At 46.7% G+C, this 23,163-nt stretch overlaps 1 protein-coding gene across 1 annotated transcript in view; it reads left to right on the top strand.

The window, feature by feature from the left end:
• PITPNC1 (phosphatidylinositol transfer protein cytoplasmic 1) overlaps positions 1-23,163 on the top strand; it is a 239,127-nt gene that overhangs the window by 112,053 nt on the left and 103,911 nt on the right. The window contains exons 2-4 of the mRNA XM_044389120.3: positions 6,917-7,065; positions 18,453-18,541; positions 19,814-19,821. Coding sequence (XP_044245055.1) covers positions 6,917-7,065; positions 18,453-18,541; positions 19,814-19,821 — 246 coding nt within the window. The remainder of the gene's footprint in view (positions 1-6,916; positions 7,066-18,452; positions 18,542-19,813; positions 19,822-23,163) is intronic.

Genomic DNA, 23,163 nt, shown 5'->3' on the forward strand with positions numbered 1-23,163 from the left:
TTAGTCCCTGTTGGTCTAGATGAGGGTCTGGACCAGCACCATCCAGCAGAAATATGGGAGGCACAAATGCAAGCCACATAAATAATTCATAATTTTCCAGTAGCCATGTTAAAGTAAGAAGAAACAGGTGAAGTTAAATTTTTAAAAGATTTTATTTGTTCAGGGGCGCCTGGGTAGCGCAGTCGTTAAAGCGTCTGCCTTCGGCTCAGGGCGTGATCCTGGCATTCCGGGATCAAGTCCCACATCGGGCTCCTCCGCTGGGAGCCTGCTTCTTCCTCTCTCACTCCCCTGCTGTGTTCCCTCTCTCACTGGCTGTCTCTCTGTCACATAAATAAATAAAATCTTTAAAAAAAAAAAAAAAGATTTTATTTGTTCATTTGAGAGAGAGAGGGAGCATGAGTAGGGGGAGGGGCAGAGGGAGAAGCAGACTTCCTGCCAAGCAGACTCTGCATTGAGAGGGGAGCTGGAAGCAGGGCTCCATCCCAGGACCGAGACAATGACCTGAGCCAAAGGCAGACGTTCAACTGACCGAGCCACCAAGGCACCCCACAGGTGAGGTTCATTTTAAGAATAGATTACAGTTACCCAGTGTATCCAAAATACTACCATTTTGATATGTAATCAACATACAGATTATGTGTAAAAGCATGTTTTGTTGTTGTTACTAAGCCTTCAAAATCCAGTGTGTATTTTACACGTGCAGCAATCCCAAATCGGATTCTAAATTTCAATCGGACACATCTGATCTGAATTTAAATTTCATAAAAATTTCCAGCTGACAATGTAGATTCACATACCCAAGATGTTTCAACCCCAAAGTTTTCTAATAGCCGAATCAAGTGTCAGTTTTAAAATTTAAATTAATTAAAGTGAAAGACAATTTAGAATTCAGCCCCTCCACAGCACAGGCCACGTTCCAAGTGCCCAGTAGACACGTGGATACCATGCCAGACAGCACAGGTCTCGGTGAACAGCTAAGGCTGGCCCAGACTGGACTAAGTACCAGTGAACTAGAACAGGAGGCAGCAGTTTTTGTCTGTAAGGGTTGGCTAGTAAATTTTTTTAACTTTGCAGGCCATACCGTTTCAACTCTGCTGCTTTATGGTGGAAGTCGCTATGGAATGAATGGACAGAGCTGTGTTCCATGAAAGTTTTATGTAAAAAACAAGCACCCCTAAATGAATGAATGAATGAATGAATGAAGAAAGAAAAGAAAAGAAAAGAAAAGAAAAGAAAAAGAAAAGAAAAGAAAAGAAAAAGGAAAGAAAGCACCAACCTGCATAGTTTGCAAACCACTGGCCTAAAACATTTGTCCTGGTGTCTTAGCTGTGCTCTGGGTTATAGAAAACAGCCAGCTCTAGCCCCTAGCGTTCTGAGAGGAGGTTGTTAAAAGCTAGACTCATCCTATCTCCTTCCCTGGGTGTAATTACAATTTTGGCACCACTTGGCGCGAAGACTGCAATGCACCTGAAGATAAAACATTTCAGACTCTCTTTTCAGTGGGCATTTTGCACGTCACGAGGCAGATGCGTCAGTGTGCTTTGAGGCCCATGTATTGAGAGTGGAGAAAGCGGGAAGAATTTTGACAAAAGCATGAATAGTAGTGTGAATAATGTGGCAAACGTCATAGAGCGCCAGATTTTATCACCTCCTGCTTGTTCCTCTGTCCACACAGCCAGAGAGACAGGCAGGAATCGCGCCCATTTCACAGATGGAAAAATGCATGATATCGTGTTAAGTCAGAGGGACAGATGTCTCTCCGTGATTATTAGGTTATGTGGCATCCATCCATTTTGATGGCAAAAGCAAAAGTAGATGTACATTTTGATTCCGGGTCCGGGGCCCCTTGGATGTCCTGAGTCATATCTTCGGGGAATAACTTCAACCAGAGTGGGTAACGTTTATTACAAAGCATTGCCTCCACTTTTGTCATCCTGATGTTTAGAAATGTTATTAGGACCAATGGAGGCAGAGAAAGGGGACAGGAAGGGAGGACATAGGAATTGATTGGAAGGAAGACCCCCCTTCCCCCCCACTGCCTTGGTTCTTTAAGATGGGGAAATATGAGAGCCTGGCCTCACAGAGATCTCTGAAGTTCAGCACTTGGGGTTGGCCAATTAAGTGAAAATCAGTCATAGTTTGGGATTCTATGGAGCCTAAAATGTGGGGTCCAATACTTGTGGCAAGGATGATGTCTCAGTTTTTGGTGGTGCTCTATTAATAACCCATATACTCAGGAGTTCTGGCTTAGGGTCACCTTTTCTAACATCGAGGTTTGAGGTCGAACTGTATTTTTTTTTTTTTTTTTAAGATTTGTGTATTTATTTGAAAGAGAGAGACAGTCGGGGTGGAGGGCCAGAGGGAGAGAGAGAAAATCACGAGCAGACTCCCCACTGAGCGCAGTGCCTGGCGCGGGGCTCCGATCTCACAACCCTGAGATTACAACTGGAGGTGAAATCAAGAGTTGGACGCTTAACCGACTGAGCCACCCAGGTGCCCCGAGGTTGAACTATGTTGAGTAACTTGGTTTTGCCCAGTCACAGAGTTTGCAGTTGTATCGACTGATGAGAGTGCTCGGCTTCCCCAGGCACATTTATGCAACTGTGCCTTTCCTCAAGTTTTGCAGCTCTCTCAGACATGCAGCGCTGTGTGCAAGTGGGAAAGATCTGAATCCCCATGATGTTTTTTGACTATGGAGATAATTATTTGGGGTAGCTGTTCTGATGATGGCTCACATGGAGGCTCAGCCCTGCAGCGCGGAGCTGTCTCTAATCGTGATTGCCTGTAATGATGATTACCCAAACTCTGGAATTATAACAATCGATTTTACAAAGTTAGAGCATAATTGCTCCACTGTTCCATATGTGGGCACAGTTTAAACAACTTTGATCTTTCACATGATCTCAGACTTGTTCAGCTTCTGAAATAGCAAAGTTCAGAGGCAGTGGCTCCCAACTATTCCCTTTTTCAGAATCATAGTGAGGCCTAGATTTGTGAAAGCCATTCGCCTGTCAGAGAAATAAGGGCTGGAATTGGGTAGTGAAGAAACAGTACAGACCCTGTGGTGTTCAAATCCCAGCTCTGCTGCATGGCCCCAAGAACGTCGCCCCTGTCTGAGACTCAGTCTCCTCATTTGGAAGTCATTGTGATCATGAAGCCATCAGATCTGTTATCTGTTCTCTGGCTTCAAAGTCTTTTTATTTTTCCTTTAAGATTTTATTTATTTATTTATTTGAGAGAGAGAGCACAAGCAGGGTGAGCAGCAGAGGGAGAAGCAGATTCCCCACTGATCAGGGAGCCCAACACGGAGCTTGATCCCAGGTCCCTGGGGTTGTTACCTGAGCTGAAGGCAGGCTCTTAACTGACTGAGCCACCCAGGTGCCCCTCTGGCTTCAACGTTTTAAGAGCCCTTTGGAACCTATGTATTTTGCACCTTCCTTTGCCATACAACTTTGTTTGGAGATGGTGATGAGGAATGTGGTATTTTCACTAAACTAGGGATAGAGCTTTGCAAAAAATGAATATTAAAGAGGAAAGAAAAGGCAGGCCCCCTAAAGATGGAACATTTTGGCTTCGGCACCATATGGTGCTGAGCACGTGCTGATGAATGCCTTCACTGCATTGACCCCAGTGGCTCTGAGCATTTTGTGTGCGTTCTAGCCAGGCCCCCAACTTCCCTCTCCCCCAGGGTCTGGATGGCCTGGGATCCAACATTTTGAGGAGTATCCCTGGAGATTTTGAGATAGATGGTTCAAGGGCTGTCTCTGTCCTGCCGTCTACCCTGTCACCGAGAAACTGCTTAATGCATGTGTCTGTGAGTTAATTTGTGGTTTAAAAACAAGAACAAAACCTCTGCTTCTGGATGGCCTAGCTCAGATGGCTACAACCCGCAGAGCAGGCCTGATGTGCTTGGGAGGGAAAGGAGTGACAGCTGCTGAGCCCTTGACCATCTCTGCGTCTGGCCTTGAGTGTCCCGCCACCCTCAGTAATGTCACCTACGTTACTGCACCCAGCGTCTGTCGGTCGCCCCCAGACTGACGTTATCTCGGTGAGCTAAGGCCAACGTCTGCCCCGCACTGGCTCATTCAGGAGCCGCTGGAATGATCAATGAGGTTGCGCAGCCGGGCCCTTCCCTGGCCGCTGGTGAATCAGCTGCTGGCTGCCTCGTCCCATTCCCTTCTCCACAGAGTGGGAAGCACTCGAGCCAGGGCTGACTCGCGTCTGGCTAATGGCCCTTCTGGGTCATGCATTGTCCTTGATGCCATACATCTTTCATACGTGAGTGGGCTGGAGCTCCTAAAGACCATCCAGTGGTAGACCTGTCCCTTCTGCCAACCCCCCCCCACCACCACCACTATAGCCCTTGATGGGATTTTGGTTTTAGGGGTATCTGCGTCAGAAGCAGAGTCAACCAACACTTTTTTAAAGCAAAAAAAATTGAGGTGAAAGTCACATCCCATAAAATTCATCACGTTAAGTTCAGGTCAGTGGCACCTGGTACGTCCCCCGTGTTGTGCCAACCAGCACCTTTATCCAGAACCAGGACACGATCATCCCCTCCAAAGGAAACCCTGTGCCCCTTGTATTCGTTTGCTAGGACGTCCATAACAACACCACAGACTGGGAGATTGAACAACCAGAATCTGATAGCCTTGTGGCTGCGGACGCCGGAAGGCCAGGATCACGTGCAGCAGGCAGAGTTGGTTCCTCCTGAAGGCTGTAAGGGAAGCCGCTATTCCGTCAGTCCTTGGCTTAGAGATGGCTGTCTTCTCCCCACGCCGCTCCACGCTGTCTTCTTTCCTTGCGTGTCTTGTGTCCAACTTGCCCCTGTGGGTAAGGACATCGGTCCTATTGATTAGTGCCCACCCTAATGACTTCATTTTAACTTAATGACCTTTGTAAAGACTCTGTCTCCAAACAAGGTCACCCTTTGAGGTACTGGGACTTCAGCATAGGATTTGGGGGAAACACAGTTCAACCCATAACACCCATTAAGCAGTATCAGTATCAGTACTTCATTTCTTTTTATGGCTAAATGATATTCCATTGTAGGCCAACACTTGTTTTTTGAACACCAAGGACAAAGCAACTGCCAGTGTGGTCGCCAGCCCCTGGGCAGCCGAGCATCCTTCCTGTTAGAGGCTCGTGTGCCCACCTGTGTAAGGTGGAGTGTGATCTCACAGGTGTATCGCAAGAATCCCCAATCTGTAAACTTTTTCTTACTGTCGTCCTTCTTCTTCTTCTTCTTTTTGTTTTTTTTGAAAGAGTGTGTGAATGGGGGGAGGGGCAGAAGGAGAGCGAATCTCAAGCAGCCTCCACACTCAGTGCAGAGCCCGACGTGGGGCTCGATCTCAGGACCCCAAGATCATGACCTGACCCAAAAGCAAGAGTCGGACGCTTAACCTACTGAACCACCCAGGCGCCCCACTTTCTTCCTTCTTGAAAGGGTCCTAGTTAGTCTTCATGAGCAAAAGTAAGAGCAACACTTACTAAGGGGAAGCAGGTCAAGCTTCTGTTTGAAAATAAATTCAAAGATAGATTTTTATCTTTGATTTCTCTCTCTCCCTTTCCTGCTCTTATCATCAGCACTCCCTCTTCCCCAGAGTGTGTGCAGCCCATCCATGCACGTGCACACGCGTACACACTCGCGTTGGAAGCACTTTAAGTGCAGATCATTCTGGGGAGGGGTGTGGGACAGGTAGCACTGCCCATGCTGCTGCTGGTTATGTTGGTTGTGTCATGGTTACTGGGCCTGGGCCCTAGGGCTGCCCTCAGACCAGAGGCTTTTGAATTTTCTTCACACTCCCCTCCCTGCACCTGCCTCACAATGAAAGAGGGACCTTTGGAGGTGTGTGTCCTCTCAGTCTTAGAACTGACTGCACTGTTGATTTGTCCATTTCACCTGCCCCTGTAATTTAAAGTTTATTTCTCTCTCTCAAAAATAGGTTATTTCTCTCTCTTATGCACAGACAGTAGACCTGCATCCCTGCTGGCCTGGGCTCCTTGGGAAACAACCTCTCTGCCTCTCTATTTTCTCCATCAAATTAGTTTTGCCACTTTGAAAGTTCACTGGGGGAAGACAGGCCTATGGGCCCTGGGGCTCTCAGAGAGGCAGGAGGGAGCGTAGAACAGCTCACGAATGCAGACAGGGCAGAGCATGTTGACGTTGTCTATTGCTCCATATTATGATTTTCCTGTAAGTACGTGTGGCTTCTGGGCCCTCAGGCTGGAAGGCTCTACACTGTGGGTGGAATTGGACAGAAAGGAGTTAAAGACGCCATAGACTTTCATCATTGTGGGTCAGTCTCGGGAATGTAGTTTCCATTCATGGTGGGACCTGGTCAGTCGGAGTCTGTTAAAGCTTCCAGGTGATTCTAATGTTGAGCCACCCTTGAGAACTGCTGTTCTAGGGGCCAAGACACTTCAGGAGACTTGGAGAGTTGGAGAGAGGTGACGGAAGAGATAGGTGACATCTAACCCCTTTGTGACCGATACTGCAGTTAATGAGGCAGAAAAGGGCTATAGAAATATCACATCCTGGCCTGTTTGTTGCCCAAACAAAATAGGACTTTCGTGCCATTTAACCCGGTAGGGCCAGAGTGGAATGGGGGGACTCCAGTGCTCCGGCCTTCCTGTTGCTGCCCGTGGGTTGGGGGGCTGCCAGTCCTGAGTGTGCCAGCCACCCCAGCGAGCGTCACCCTGGCGATGCAAACTGTTCACAGGAACACGCCGTATCTACACTCGACTCACAACTGGTTCTCCTCCTCTCTCTGGAGGAAACATAACACCAGGCCCCCGTGTCTGCCTTCTTTTTCTGGCAGAAAGTGCTGACTGTCGCAGCTTGCGGCGCCGTGGAAGGGGGTGGGGGTGACGGCGAGCAGTGGGACTGACCTCTCTGTCACCGTGTGTTTTGTAGTACAGAATCGGACAGCTGTATATGATCAGCAAGCACAGCCATGAACAGAGCGACCGAGGAGAAGGGGTGGAGGTCGTCCAGAATGAGCCCTTTGAGGATCCTCACCATGGCAACGGGCAGTTCACCGAGAAGCGGGTGTATCTCAACAGGTGAGTCATGGCAGCGGGCCCTCCGCTTTCGGGCCCTCCCACCACACAGGAGCCTTCCAGCACACCCCGACGGCTGGGGTGGAGGCTGGGTCTGGGATAAAAAGGTGACTTGGAAAGTCACCACATCTGCGCCTCTGCAGCCACCAGTCTAGTTGCTTCCAAAACCAGAATCCCCTGCGTTCTGCAAAATCGTTCTTCAATCGCATTTTCAGTAGGAGGACTTTCCTCTTAATTTCCTGCCCCTTGGATAACATGTTAAGATGAAACCCGGTCTTAAGGAATACAGGACTTTGTCTTCTCCCCCTGGTTCAGTGCTCGCAGAGGGAAAGAGGTGACTTCACCTGCATGTTGTAGAGAAGTGCCAAAGATGGTGGTGTGCCACTTGGGCCATGACTTGGTAAGCGTTCCACTTCCTGCCGAGCGACCACCCCTCAGGTGTTCGCCAAGGGAACTGACACAGTGAAGGGCCACCTGTGACCAGAGTGATACGCAGTGCTGAGGTTTCCATTTCTCAAGGGGACCCAGCCTTCCCAAGGTAGAGTTTGTCATTGCTCCTTTGGAAGGGTAAAGAATCAAGGATTATAAACCAGCACTCATCAGGACTGCCATTTATGCTTCGCAAAGTATATCCTTTACTCTCTTGCTGTTTTCTTATCATTAATGGCATAGTTGATTATTGGGGCTTGTCTGATCTTTTCCCCACCCTCGACCCTCTTCCAGCCCGTCTTTTTCCGTTGTTCTCTTCCAGGTGAGGACATTTGTAGAGTCACACATTTTATTGAAGTGGACTGTTTGCTTCAGTGAAGCAGCATGTGACTGGTTGGCCTTTGCTATCATTTCTGTGCATACTGTTTACCCTCACCTATGGCTTTTCCTCTTGGCCCATATGTGATTATTGAGAACGCATTTCCAACATAATAACTGGACAGTGCCTCCATTTAGTCACTGATACTCGTGAATATTTATCCATTCTCTGTGCCTTGACCATGAGACATTTCTGAGAGGAGCTGTATTGGGGATTCTTCCAGCAGGCCGAAGTGGGCTATTCCCTCTTGATGGGAGCATTTGGGTCCCGTCACTAAGGTGTATGGAAATCTCTCAGGCCAGTATCCTGACAGCGGAGGTCTTGGGCTGATTAAACTGACTCGTTTTAATCTACCCAGGAATGCAGGATCAGGGAATTCCTGAGTCACGATGAAATGCAAATGAGATTGATCTTGTTCATCTATTAGGAGCTGTGAATTCCCAGGATTTGGAACCAGTTCAGCCTCTAGCCAGCTGCTAATTTGCAAGAGTAGCTGAGCTCTGGGACTGGCCTGAGGATGACTTCCTTGCAGAGACCTGTTTCTCAAGATGCTGCTTTGGCATTCTTAGCGTGGAGGGTGAAAATCAAATATTGAGCAGGAATCACCTCTGTAGAACAAACAGAAGTGAGAGTGATGTAAGAAAATAGATAGAGACCTATGGGAAAATCCATTTTTTGGCAGATGATTGCCTTTTCTCAAGTTATGACTTAGGGAATGTTCCCTATGTACCAAATTCAAAAAAATTTCTTTAGAAAACTTTATATCTTTTCCTGAAACAGAGCAAGAAGTGTCCAGCTGTCTCTGTCATGTCTGTTTTCTCTATCAAAATATATGATGTTTATTTTAAAGGAGAATAATAAACATTAGTAAGAGGGAAATTTGTTATAAATAGAATATCTGGACTTCCAGTAATAGAAACTAAAAAGATTAATGTGGACCCTCCCCCCCACCTCCTATGACAAACACAGGATGAAATATAACAATATAAAGCCGAGCTCAAAACAAAGAAAGGGAAATCCTTAGGTACAAGGAATAAAGAGGAAACACAAACCAGAATGGCAAGCAGATGAGCTAATGCTCAGGAAGCTGGGATAAGTCAGAACTGACATGTAGGGGGATGGCATGCCCGTAAAGGGACAGGAAATGTGACTTTGGGCCCCTGCAAAAGGGAGGGGAAGCTGAGAGTCGTGCACAAAAATCATTCTTGACGGTCGAGTACCAAGAGAGGCACATGTTTACAAAACTACTGAAGGTTGTACTTGAAGTAAAAGGAAATTGAACCCAAGAAGGAGGGGAGGAGCTAGAGGTAATAAGAAACAAGGAAATTGAGGGGCACCTGGGTGTTTGGTTAAGTGTCTGTCTTCTGCTCAGGTTGGGAATCGAGCCCCTCTCAGCAGGGAGCCTGCTTCTCCCTCTCCCTCTGCCCCTCCTCTCTGCTCGTGCTCTCTCTCTCTCTTTCTCAAATAAATAAATAAAATCTTTTAAAAAAACCCAAATTGATAAATATATGGACAAATATGAACGAGCGTAGGATGTTTCAAAAATACTAATAATGAGTAATTGGGGATATGTTCGTGAAATTTCCGGGGGAGGGGCAGAAGGAGAAGCAGACTCTGTGCTGAGCAGAGAGCCAGACATGAGGCTTGATCCCAGAACCCTGAGACCATGAACTGAGCTGAAGGCAGATGCTTACCTGACTGAGCCACCCAGGAGCCCCTATTTGTGGAATTTAAATAATGGACAAGAATTCACCTGTACATGTGCACATGCTGTCTCCCTCTTAAAAACGACATAAAAATAAAAACAAAAAAAAAAAACAGAATTTGAGGGTAGGATCCTGAAATTCCTAATTATTATAGCTTTATGAAGTGCCTTAATAATCTGGTAGGGCAAGTCCTTTCTCCTTATTCATGTTTTCCAAAATTGTTAATATGAGTTTTAAGATTTTAGCTACCAGGTGATATGAAGAATGACTGAAGAAACCAAGGACATTTAACCTAGAAAAGATGGACCCAGCGTGTGTAATGGTGTGGGCAGATAGGAAAAGAATTAGACCGTGTGTTCTATAAGACCTCAGACGGACCAGTTGGACCAAGATCAAGGGGTGAGAACGCCAGGAGAAAGGGCTAGGCTCAGTTGAAGGAAGAAATGTAAGTATGTGAGCCATAGGACAACACAGTGGGGTGCCTTACAGTCAGTTATATGAGCATAGCACCCACTTATTGGGCTGTCCTTAAGCAGATTCAAACATCATCAAGTAGGTGGTTAAACTGGGCATCCTTTCAGATCCTTTTCAATCCTAATTTTTTATGCTCAAAGGAAGTTGCAGACATTGTCCTGACTTACCTCCAGCATATAGAAATGAATGACCAACGAAGCCCAGGAGAAAAGTACCTTCTGTTCCCTTTGCAGAAGTCTGAACCAGGTCCATCATTTTATAATTTAAAAGGCTCTTGGAATATTTGGAAGAGTATGGCACATATCTTAGGACTAGGGAGATTATGGCTTAGTAAGAGAAAAAGGAAAAGATGTATATGTGACATACTATAAAATAATATGATAGATTTCCATATTCATAAAAGAAAACCAAATCCATTACTTTGATACAGACTGGAGCCCCTTTGCATTAATCATGTCCTGCATGCACAAGTCTTGGGACTCCTGTGTTGGCAAGACTGCTTCATAATTGAAATTCACCGAATGGATATTTATTGAACCTTACAATGTATAACAAATTGTTCTGGTACTGGAGAGAATCCCTTAATAAGTAAGACATGGCCCTGTCCTCTGATCAGAGTAGGGTCCAGGCTAACTGGTTCTAGCATTTGTGACTCCATCTGTCCATCTCATGTGTGGTGTCAGGGAGGAAAAGCTTTCCCTCAGCCCACTTAGGCTCTGTCAGTGGGATCTGCAAATTAAACTGAAACCAACAGATGAATGGGAGAAAAGACCGAGTTTTATTCACCGATGTACAGGGGAGCACCCAGACAAACAAGACTCAAATAGGCAATTTGAAGTTAGGGTTTATATATCATTTTAATAGGGGAGGGGGAAAAAAGGCACTTCTGGAAAAACAAATGGCTTTTACGAAAAATAAACAGGGCTTTAGGGGGATGGAGAGGAGATAGTTTTGTGACAGTGTCTGTTTAGGCAGTTTCTTATCTTGGCGCTTCCTTCTCATCTCTAGTGAGAGGAGTCAGTCTTCTTTGGTTGTGAAACTCCTGGGGAGGGCATTTATGACAGTTGAATTCTTTCAGGAGGCTCTGTTTTTATGCAGATAAGGGGAGTTCAGTAAAAGCATCTTCCTGCAACTGTTGATTCTCAGATGTCTTCAGCTCCAGAGAATCCTTCTGCCCTTGTGGGTGGCATCTTGTCGACCCCTTTACTAGAAGTAGATTCTGACATTGGCTAAGATGTCCTACTGCCCATTTAGTAATTTATGCCAAGAAATATCATTGTCTTATGAACCTGAATTCATGAGCTGGCAGAAAGTGAGCACAATTCTTCCTCACATCAATCTATATGGGAAGCTAAATCGCATTTGGAGATTGGTTTATCACTCTACTACCCGAAGCATCTGTTAGAGACTGGAGTTACTCAAAGCCTGTGTAGGCAGAACCTTCTCTCTGAGTCTGACTTGAGCAGGACATTTCATGGAGGGATGTGAATGACCCACAGGATTATCTGCAGGCTGGAGAAGGGGCAGCTCCAGTGGGCCAAGGGCAGCAGACAGACCGCTCCATTCTGCCATCATCACCACAACTGCCGTGGTTCGGTCCAAATTGTCCCTTTCTTTCTATCACTTCTTCCAGAATCCCAACCATAAAGCATCCCATTGAGTTTCCAGTCCAGGCTCGGGCTACCAACGAGTGGGGAGAGGGGCGGCATTTTGCATTCCCTCCAGCAATGTACGAGGATTCCAGTTTCTCCCCATAATCACTGACACTTGCTGTTGTCTGTCTTTCTGATTCTAGCCATCCTAGTGGGTGCGAAGTGGTATCTCATTATCGATTGGCGTTTCCCTCCTGACTAATGAGCGTGGAACATCTCTTCTTGTGCCTGTCGGCCATTCATATGTCTTATTTGGAGACATATCTACTGATATCCTTTTCCCATTTCTAAAGTGGGTATCATGCCTTTTTAAAACGCCACTCATCCTTTTATTGCTTGCCTTTAGTCTCCCAGGGACCGTGGGGGTGCCCCATGCTCGGGGCCTCCCTGCGGCGTCCGAGACGCTGCTGGGTGCACAGTACATTTTGGCGGCTGCCTAATATACTTGGAACATCTCGTTAGTTCTAATATGTTAGTGCATTTGGTGGTTGTCCTTGGGCCTTCGATCCAGTTCAGTTAACCAAATAAGTGGTATTTCTTGGCTTGTTTTCAAAAATCCTGGTTCCAGCTGGCATTCAGGGAAAGGAGGCAAGGTTGCTCTTCAGTCTCTGGAATAGCGATTCTGAATAAAACCCGTCGCCCAGAATCATGCGAGGATGGGGCTCTTCTTTTGTCCCCTAGTGTTTTCTCTTCATCCACAGCGTCTCTCCGATGCCTTCCCATGAAGCCTGTGAGGGAAGGGAAGCAGGGGTGAGGGTGGAGGGGCATTGGAGAAAAGATGGAGCCTATTTTTAGGCTTGTTTTTCAGTCATGAAGCATCATGTTCTTCCCCACCACGGCTGCTGGATTAATTAGGCTGTGCTGGCAGCTGCCACTCAGGGAGGGTTGCCAGCTTCTCACGGTGATTCCGCCTAATGCCTGAATCGATTTGTGTGAAGAAGACAACATTTCTCCTGTTACATGGCTCCTGCCTTCCAGGGCAACCCCTCCTGTCCTCTGTGTCTCTGGGTAGGAGAGGGTACAGCTTCTCTAAGCTACGAATGGGGTTTGGCTGGACAAGCGAAGCCACCGGCTGGTCACTCTCCCTACCAGCTCATCGGTCGAGCTCTGTGGCCGGACTTGGGTCTTTCTCTCACGTTTCCTCTTTCTCTTCTCCCAGGTCTTCCAGATCTGCTAAGCAAGTTAATCTCATTTCTTAGATCTTGCCCAAAGTAAAGAGCTCAGTGCCCAGAGCTTATGTGCTGCCCAAGCCACAGGTCATAGAGAAATTCTCAAGGATTCTGACCTTGAGAGCTTATTCCCTGGCTCTTTTGAAAGAATCTTCTGGTCATTATTGAATATCCAGAGCCAACTGTTGTTCGTTCAGGAAATATTTACTGTTGCCTCCTGTGTGCCAGGCACTGTTGGAGGTGCTGGGCATGCAGCAATGAGCAGAACAGAGATCCCTGTCCTGGGAGAACTTACCTTCTAGTTGGGCGGGACCATGCACAACAGCTGTAATATGTATGAATATCAACTGGCTTAGACTATTTAGTCTTACAGGAGCGCCTGGGTGGCTCAGTCGGTTAAGTGTCCAACTCTTGATTTCGGGTCAGGTCATGATCTCAGGGTCATGAGATCGAGCCCCGGGTCTGGCTCCTCGCTGGGTGCAGAGCTCGCTGCTTGCTTAGGATTCTGTTTCTCCATCTCCTTCTGCCATCTCCCCACTCAGGTGTGCTTTCTCTCTCTCTTAAAAAAAAAAAAAAAAAAGGATATTTAGTCTTATGTATTCTAAATATTGAATATAATACTAAATACATGAAACTGAATAATTTATAGTATTTTATGTACTAGGGGAGCAGAGCGTGTAAGGGACTTCTTCCGAACATACCTTTGAGTCTGTGCTATTCTGTTCTGTTCCCATCTCAATCCTTAAGAACATGCCAGAGGTTCTCATGCTCCCTTCTGCTCCCTCATTCACCTTCTCCCATGGGAGCTCCCAGGAACAGAATGTACGCCTCTGGCTGGATCTTAGAAAGCAGGACATTCAGTCAGGCATGTGCCACCTTGGTCCTGCCTCCCTCCTGACCAGTGCTCTTGACACATGTGGCCTTCTCCCCTCCCTGGTGCTTCCAAGCATGCGAGCTGGGTTACCATCATGTTGTCCGAGCAGAGCCTTCCAAGAACCGACACGAAGGAGGCCCTCTTTTCCCGGAACCCTGACGCGAACTGCTCTTCTATATAGGGAGAGTGGGGGTGGGATCCAAGTTCAAGGAGCTCCCTGCGGGCGAAGCCCCAGCATCCGTGCCTCTCACAGGTGATGCCTCCAGTCTGGAAATTCTGCTCCTCTCTTTGCTGCCATGTAAAGAATTACATTAAGAGCCGAGCTAAAAGAGCAGCCAGAATAGCCATTAAGAAGAGTAAGCGAATAAATCTCACAGCCGCTGGAGAAGAAATGTAAAGACCTCACAGGTCACTGGGTAGATACAATTGATTGTTATCAAATCATCGTCAAATGCCAGGTTTGAAACCAAAGGTCAGAATATCCCTCCTGGACTGTGGAGAATGAGGTCGTAAGAGGTAGCTCAGTCCTTTCAGAAGTCACGGAAGTGGGCTGACGGTATTGAGCGTCATCTCAGCACGGACGGCGGCAGGTTTCAGCGACCCCGTGGAGGAGAAAAGCCCAAGTGAAGGGAGCTCAGAGGGGCTGTCTTTCTGCTGGGAATGTTTTAAGTCCAAAAGGTGATTGATTATCGTGCTGCTCATCCTGCATGAGTTGGTGGATAAAACAGCTAAAATCAAGATGCTAGTAAAGGCCATCATAATTCTGACCCCTGTTGAGAAAATGAAATTAGACTCCATTTAGACCACATTTGGCCTAATGATGTTCAGTACCTCCCGGGGCCAAAAAATAGTCCCAAATGAGCATAAATTGCAAAGAGAGATTAGATACCAGGGCGAATCTGGTGATAATCTGGATAGCAAAGTGCCAGAAGCTTCTAACGGAGGGACGGTTCAGGTTTCCGTTCCGGACGCTCTTTATGGAGTCAGTAAACACTCTTAACTTGAGCCCAGTTCAGATTCTGCCTAAGGGGTCCTGCTCATCCAGGTCGGTTGTAATTGAGGGAGGCCTAGGGAATACGTGAGGAGGTGGCGGTAACTATATCCACTTACGTCCAGGGCCGGGTTCCCCAATCTTGGCACTGTTAATATTTGGAACCAGAGAATTCTTTGCGGCGGGGGGCTTTCCTGAGCATTGTAGGATGTAGAACAGCATCCCTGGCCTCTACCCGCTAGATGCCAGCAGCGTCCCTGCCCCCCTTCCGCGACCTCCTAGTTGTGACAAACAAAAACATTTCTAGACGTGGCCGAATGTCCCCACCCCCCAGGGAAGGGGCAGAATTCCCCCTCTGCCCCATTGAGAACCGCTGCTCTAGGTTGACCAGCATCCCAGTTTGCCCAGGACTGAAGAATTCTAGCATGGAGGGACTTTCAATGCTGCAAGCAGGACAGTCTCATGGAGACGGGGACGAGGTAGCCCCCCGGCTGTGTCATCAACGGGTTCTAGATCATACTAAAGTTTAAAAGTAAAAAACCAAATGTTTTGAAACATCTGTCTTTGGGGGTATTGACAAAGGTGTTTGGGAAACAGTATCATTCCCCATCCGCACGTTTTCCGATTCTGTGAAGGCTTCAGGGTTTTGTCCACCTTTTTCCTCAGGGTCTCTAAAGCCTGAGCCGCGGTGACGGGGGCCATTGGGAGGTCTGGTCCCGGCCAGTGGGCCACGAGGATGTGATTGAAACCGTGGCGCCATTGTGGAGGAGAGACTCTTGTCTGACACCTGGCAGTGTGTTTGAGTGACAGACTTCTCCTTAGAATTGTAGGCTGTGTGACAGCATACATCATGAAAGTGACAGCAGCAGTGGGGACTAATTTCATTCCATTTTCCTTTGCAGCCCTGATAAATCATTGCCACAGGGAAAAATAAATTTTACTTCCTCAGACAAAAACGATTTGAATAATGATGTGCTCTGGGCAGAGTGGGGGCTGAGAGATCTGTTAATGGGCTTAAATCGTGTCCTGGAACTTGTTGCCGATGCCTCCTGCGCCTGGCCTGACGGATGGCTTATACGGGGAGGGTCTCCTCCCAGGACTCCTCCGAAGAGTCACATAAAATGGTATCGGCCATCTTGGCTGAACGTTATGGGGTTCTTTTTCTGATGATGATGCTGGATATCCTGTAGGACTTGGTGGATGAGACACGAGAAATGAAGATTCTGAAGGCTGGGGTCCTGACCTTAGACAAATAGGAAAAAAAAGTCTCAACATGAGTGGAAAATTGCCACTGTTTTTCATCCTCCTTCCAGAAAATGCTTGTTGCTTAGGAATGTGGTTCTGCTGGAGGCTTTTTAAGTGATAAAGGGAGTGATTTATGGAGGGAGGGGGCGTGGGCCCCAGAGCCTTATGTGTGAGGAGCATCTGGGGAGGGGTGCAGTGGACAGTGGGGAATGGGGCCTGATGCCTGTAGGGAGACGGACACACTGAAAATGCGAGCTTCCTTTGGGGGGAGAGTCTACCATTCTGGTTCAGTCCACTAAGAGCACAAGGACACCAGCTGCCTGTGAGTAGAAGCCACGGCTTCCTACACCACCCACTGCCAGACATCGCCCAGGGCTGGGGGGCAAAAAGGAGGGAGCCCAGGGGAAGATGCGCTCAGGCCCGTTTCCCGCAAGCAAGCCCCACGCGATTTTCCCACTCTAGACGTCCGCCCTGGTTGCTCTCCAACTCCAGCGAGCGAAAGAATAAATCAAAGGTAAAAGCCATAAAAACCCCTGTCAGGAGGTAGCCCCTTCCTTTCGAGCGGTGGGAACGGCAGGTGAATGAGCAGTTCCCGCTGAGACGATTTTCTAGGCGTGAGACCTTCTGCATTCGAGCCGCGAGAGCGATGCTGTGGATTATAACACGGCTCCCCGCTTCCGCCGCCCAGCCCGTGGCCTCGTCTGACACTCACCCTGCTTCACGGGAGCTTCGAGTCCCATTTGCTTGGACCCTGATAAACGGCCCAGAGCTTTGAGTTAGGTGCGGCCAGCCGTAGGAAATACAGATTTGTCTTTTTAAAAGCAGGTCCTGGACACCGTCAGAAACAAGAGCAACAATTTGAGAAGACGTGCAAGATACACGGTCTTTTTCAGGCTCTGGTTGTCATTTAAGTCCCATGTCCAAGAGGGGTTGGGGAATTTGGGGTTCTATTAGCTCCACATCCCCGGTGTCTAGTTCCATCGGCTTGAAACTCAGAAGTGCCCTGTGATGTGCTTTCTTGCCAACGTGCTGCCTTCAGGACCCAAGTCTTCGACATCATCTGAGGGTCTGGAGTCCCGCTAGGCCTCAGAGTCCCAGACACTTCGCTGTAGGCACCAGAAGAGGAAGGAAATAACACTAGTAGCCTCTGGAAAGACACAACCCACCCCAGGCATAGCGCTGGCGGGGGAATAAAATCGTGCAGACTTGTATTAAGGAATAGATGATCCCATCTATTTAAATGTAATAGGGAGTTCTCTGCGTCTGTACTACACTGTAGAGTTTGCCCCTGAAGGAAAATAAAACAAAATAAAACAAAACTTCATTATATTTTGGCTTACAAAAGGTCTTGAGACCTGTGCCCCCGGGTTTTCTTTAAGAATTGGTTTTCTGCGCCTGGCTGCCTGGGTTCCTGCTCCATGGAAGGGCTGTGCCACTGTCTTATTCTCCAGCAGCTGCCACAACAAATCCTCCCAAGCTCGGTGGCTTAGACCACACGGATGTGTCCTCTCTGAGTTCTGGAGGCCAGAAGTCTGAAATCAAGGTGTCGGCGGTGTTGGCTCCTTGCCGGGGCTCAGACGGAGAAGCTGGTCCATGCCCTCCCTCCTGGCTTCTGGTGTCCGCGGCATCCCTGGTGCTCCGTAGCCTGCTGGTGGCATCACTGCAGCATCTGCCTCTGTCTTCACGTGGCTTCCCCCTGCGTGTGTCCCTGTCTCCAGATCTCCCTCTCCTCTTTCTCAGGAGGACACCAGTCCCTGGGGTGAGGGCCTACACCCTAAATCCAAAGGGGATTCCACCTTGAGGTCCTTAATTACAGCCTCACAAGTCTTGCTTTTCAGATAAGGGTCCATTCGCAGGTACCGGGAGTTAGGACGGATAGATCTTTGGTGGGGGACACAGGTCAAAGGACTGCAGTCATCGAGGGACTGTATTTTGTTATTCTTCACATCTCTACAGTTGTTACTGTCTGTTGGTTTAGTTCATTTTGAAAACCTCACTCTTGCGGATTGTTAAGCTGATGCCTGGCTCTACCATTTTGCTTCTTTCCCCTCCATATTGGGGCTTAAACATCCTATCCTACTACTTATGCCATATGACTCCTAGGCCAGGCTGGCCAAACCCTCCCAACAGGGCACCTGCCAGGTGCTGAAATCTCATGTCCTTGTAAATCAAATCAAAGAGGAGAGGCTAACAATCCTATGAACACCCCCCCCCATCACCACCACCACCAGGCTGTGGTGTCACCTGCCTTCCACATTTTAAGAGCATATGAATATGCACAGAGAATGTTGAGCTCTGGCAAAGACCAGAGGGGTGGGGAAGGGATGACTTGTGGGGAGAAGGGCTGCCCGGGAGCGCCACTGCTTTCTCTAGGGGTTTATCCAGGAAGGTGTGGGGAGCACATGAGGCTCTGGGCAGAGTCTTTCTAATGGTCTTTTTTTTTTTCTTTCTTTCTGTTTCTTTCCTCTTAGCAAACTGCCTAGCTGGGCTAGAGCTGTTGTTCCCAAAATCTTTTATGTTACAGAAAAGGCTTGGAACTATTACCCCTACACAATTACAGGTAAGTCCTTTTTATAACCCATATGTTACATGTAGCAATAGGACCTAGTAGTAGCGAGATTTCACTGATTTAGGGTTTATTATCCAAGCAGGCACTTGGGAGAGCCCTGTAGTATCTGCCCATCACCCTTTGCCTTCATCCTTTTAGGTCACCGCTCTTCCTAGCGAGGGGTGGAGGGAGGGACTGGTAGGAATTAAGATCAACCATTCCATCTTCCTGTTTAAAGTGATTGTGGTGGGGTGCCCGGGTGGCTCAGCCTTTAAGCCTCAGTCAGTGAAGGGTCTGCCTTAGACCTCAGGTCACGATCCCAGGGTCCTGGGATCGAGCCCTGCATCGGGCTCCCTGCTTGGCGGGAAGCCTGCTTCTCCCTCTCCCACTCCCCTTGCTTGTGCTCCCTCTCTCACTGTCTCTTTCTGTCAAATAAATAAATAAAATCTTTTAAAAACATAAATAAATAAAGTGATTGTGGTAAATAGCTTATGGAGAAGGCAGGTGAAACTCTTTTCAGTGATATGTCTAGAGTTTTCATTATCCTCATTTCTCCCTGTTTCCTCAGTAGTCCCCAGGTAATCTGGGGATGGGGTTTATTTATAAACAAATTGTGTCTTTTGATTTATTTTACAGCCCCTTCCCCCAAGAGTCCTACTCTCACCCCCAAACCTTGACTATAATTTATGTAAAAAGTTCTATTGGCTCTCTCGGCCCCAAACTACTTCCTTTGCAGTGGGATAATATGATAATTTTAAGCTCACCCTCCGTCTCGCATGTAATAAACGCTGTGCTGATACCGACCTAGAAACTGTGGCCCTGAATTTGGAAGGTATGGTTCTTGCCCTCAAATGTGAAAATTCAAGATCCCACTTGAATGTCATCGTAACAAGCTCTTCTTATTGGTTATAAAAGCTGCTTTTCCACTTAAAAGATTTCCTTTGTGGTTAATGAAATGCTCCGCTGGAATTATTAGTCTTTAATTCTGCCTTTAGAATGCCAGCTCTTCGGTTTTTAATTAGCCACAAACCTATAGGCTAATTGAATCTTGTCTTACAGTCCGTATCTGCCCAACCACAGAAGTATCATCTGAAAGAGTTTCAAGAGCAAATATGGAGATATTTATGAAAGTTCAATTTTTGAAATGTTTCTTTAACATATTTTTAATATAATTCACCAGTATTTGTTAGTTCTGTGGTTTTATATTGCATATAAGCATGACCTAAATCATCATTTTGTCTCTTTTTTCTTTTCTCTCTTGTCCAAATGAACATCTGGGACCAGAATACACAGTAAGTTTCATTTAATCATTTTTAAATATTCAGCTTAAGATCAGTGGAGTAATTGGAACTTCCCGGGCACTTCTCATCTTATCCATGTAATAAAAAAAATAGAGGAATAATTCAGAATCAGAAATATTTAAATGTAGGCTATTACATAGTTATATATAATGCACTCACTGGCATGTTCTCATTTGTTCAAGAATATGAATGTTAATTTAAAATGCCTTGATAGTCACTTTACATAATTAACTTTTGCTTGTATTTTTAAATAGCTTGACTGCTCTACTTGTGATAGTTCACAGTAGTAGAAGAGTTTCTAGAAACATGGTTTTATTAAAGTGATGATAGTAGCTACTGTTAGAAGACAGGGCTTCTACCTATAGGCTGTGACCTGATCACTTATCAGAGGACCTTGTAACTAGAAAGACGTTTATTCAGATTAAAAAAAAAAAAAAAAACTTTTTTAAAATTTAAGTAATCTCTATACCCAGTGTGGGGCTTGAACTCACAACCGCAGGATCAAGAGTTGCCTCCTCTATTGACAGGGCCAGCCATTCACCCCTCATTGAGATTATTTTCCTCTGCGCTCTGAATTGGACAGTCTTGGTGACTTGATAAAAATCATTTAATTTCTTCCTATCCTAAAGGCTTCGAGGAGTTAGTACTTAACACTAAAAAAAGAGACCCTAGAGTATCACTGCATTGTGGTATTTTCATGTGGATCATTTTCCTCAACGGCCAGCAGGTCAAGTTGTCATAACAAGACAATGGTTAACTGAGTTGTAACAGGAGTCAAGTTTTTGGTCTTAATCAGAACAGCCAAAGGAAAGAGAGGTGGTGAGAGAGAAATGGAGGAAAGTGATTCGTCGTGTCCTTGGCATGAGTCTGGTACCCTGCACACAGTGGGTGCTCAATAAGGAGTTCTTGAATGGCAAGAGGAATGCCTGAGGCAAAGACAGATCATCTCAGTGACAGAGTAGAAGGGTCACTGGCTTTGGAGTCAGGCCTGAGTGTCCTCCTGTAGCTCTGGCTCTGCCACGTACTGCCGAGAGTTCTTAAGCAAGTGAACCCCCAGTTGCCAGTTCTTGAACTCATGCTAGTCCATGACCATGTTCCCACCTGCCTTTTGCAAAATGAAGAAAATAGGAATAGTGTTCCAAGTTGTGCATAAAATTAAATTTATTTCACTTAAAGTTTCCTGTAAGGAGAATAAATTACACCCCCCATTCTTGGGTACTAAAATGTCTTCTTTTATGAGATGAGAGGAATATATATAGCATTTCCTCCTTAATGTCCATAACTTTGAAAAAAAAAAGGCAATTCTATGGCAAAATACAAATTTTACATTTCAGAAGTAAGCAGCTAAAGTTCTCGGAACCAGTTTCTTCATCTTTAAAGTTAGAATAAACCCTCTTTCGTAGAGCCATTAGTAGAAGGAGTCAGTGATCTAAAAGAGACTCTTTCTGGAGGCACCTGGGTAGTTCAGTTGGTTAAGCGTCCCAACTGTTGATCTCAGGGTCGTGAGTTCGAGCCCCACACTGGGCTGCATGCAGGGTGTGGAGCCTACTCAAAAAAATAAATAAATAAAAGACTTTTTTTCTGTAAAGGGTCATATGCTAAATATTTTCTGCTTTTTGGGCCAACTTCTGTCACTGCAAAAGCAGCCACAGACCATATGTAAAGATACTGGCCTGGTGGAGTTTCTCCAGGCAGCAGGCCAAATTTGGCCCCAGGCTATAGTTTGCCAGCCCCTGATGTATACAACTGCTAGCATGTTGCCTGTACACGGCAGGCAACACTATCCCCAGTTCCGCGGCTTCTAGCAATTGCACAGTCTCTAAGAGGAACACACTGGTATCTTTTGAATCCTGCTTCTATTAACAGTTGTGCAAATTACTTCCCTTTAAACCTCTACTTCATCATCTGTAAGTGGGGAAACGTAGTAACTATCTCATAAGGGTGATATGAGGATTATATTAAGTAATCCACGTGAAATCTTAGCCTGGTCCTTGGCTCGTGGTAAATGCTCAGGATGTGTTCACTGGTATTATTTATTGTGCAGCGCTGGGAAATGCCATCATTACAGTGGGAGTTCTGTGGGCAAGTAAATGGGAAGAGATCTTGATGTCCTTCAAAGCAGACTGGGCTCCAGTTATGAGACTGGATGGCACTAATTGTCTAGGATATGATTTGATTTGATTGATTCCTGATGTTATCCCCAGTTCCTGCTTCTCCGAAAGCTTGTACATGGAGTTTTCATTTGAAATGTAATCCATAGTTACAGGGACAAGAGAATTCATGTCCCTACAACTATGCAAAGGCAGTTATTTGCCCGATGAGCCTCAGAATTGGGTCACCTTGACTTGACCCAAAACTGGTGGCTCTTATTCCCCATAAGCCAAGGACGGTACCATGGAATGTGGGGGTGATTAACGGAGAAATGGAGTCTGAAAAATGTTTGACATTGTGTTCATTTTTTAAGAATAGGTATTATAGTACTGAAGTTCTGAAAACAGAATGCAACAGAATGAAAACCATAGCTCCCAACAAAGCCGTCCCCTCCAGGCCGCAGCTCCTAAGGCAGCCCTCCTGTGGAAGGCTTTCTGGCCCGCCTCTGTTACCCTGAACTTGGTCTCCTGTGCAGGCGATGGAGGATTTCTCAGGGGTCGTGGCCTTTCCTTCTGTCTAGCCTCCACCCCACAGGACTCCTGTAGTTCTAATCACACAGCTCGGACTTTCAAAGGGACATGTTATTTTATTTCTGTTGGAGAAAACATTGGGACTGATCGTGAGGAACTTAGCTATGGTTGTATAGTCTCCTGCTCACCCCCTTCTGTTTGACTCCAGATATTCCTTGATCGCTTCTAGGCCCTTATTTTTCTTGTTTTTGTTTTTTTGTCAGTTCCTCCCTAATGCGGTCCTGGGGTCATGTTATAGGGCTGCCGAAACAAAGTGCCATGAAATGTCAGGAGCTCATTGTCTCACACTCCTGGAAGCTTGGAAGTCTGAATCCATTGTTGGCAGGGCCGGGCCCCCTCTGGAGCCTGAAGGGGAGGAATGCTTTGCCTCTTCCAGGCTCCTGGTGGCCCCAGGTGTTCCCTGGCTGGTGACTGCATCACTATAATCTCTGTCTGTCTTCACATGGCATCTTCCTTGCCGTGTCTCCTCTTCTTACGGGGACACCAGTCCTATCGGATTAAGGACCTGCCCGATTCCAGTATGACCTCATCTTTATTTTTAAATAATTCCATCTGCAGGGGCACCTGGGTGGCTCAGTCGTTAAGCGTCTGCCTTTGGCTCAGGTCATGATCTCAGCGTTCTGGGATCAAGCCCCTCACCGCCTCCCTGCTC

Source organism: Ursus arctos, unplaced genomic scaffold (assembly GCF_023065955.2).
Source record: "Ursus arctos isolate Adak ecotype North America unplaced genomic scaffold, UrsArc2.0 scaffold_24, whole genome shotgun sequence".
Classification (NCBI taxonomy): domain Eukaryota; kingdom Metazoa; phylum Chordata; class Mammalia; order Carnivora; family Ursidae; genus Ursus; species Ursus arctos.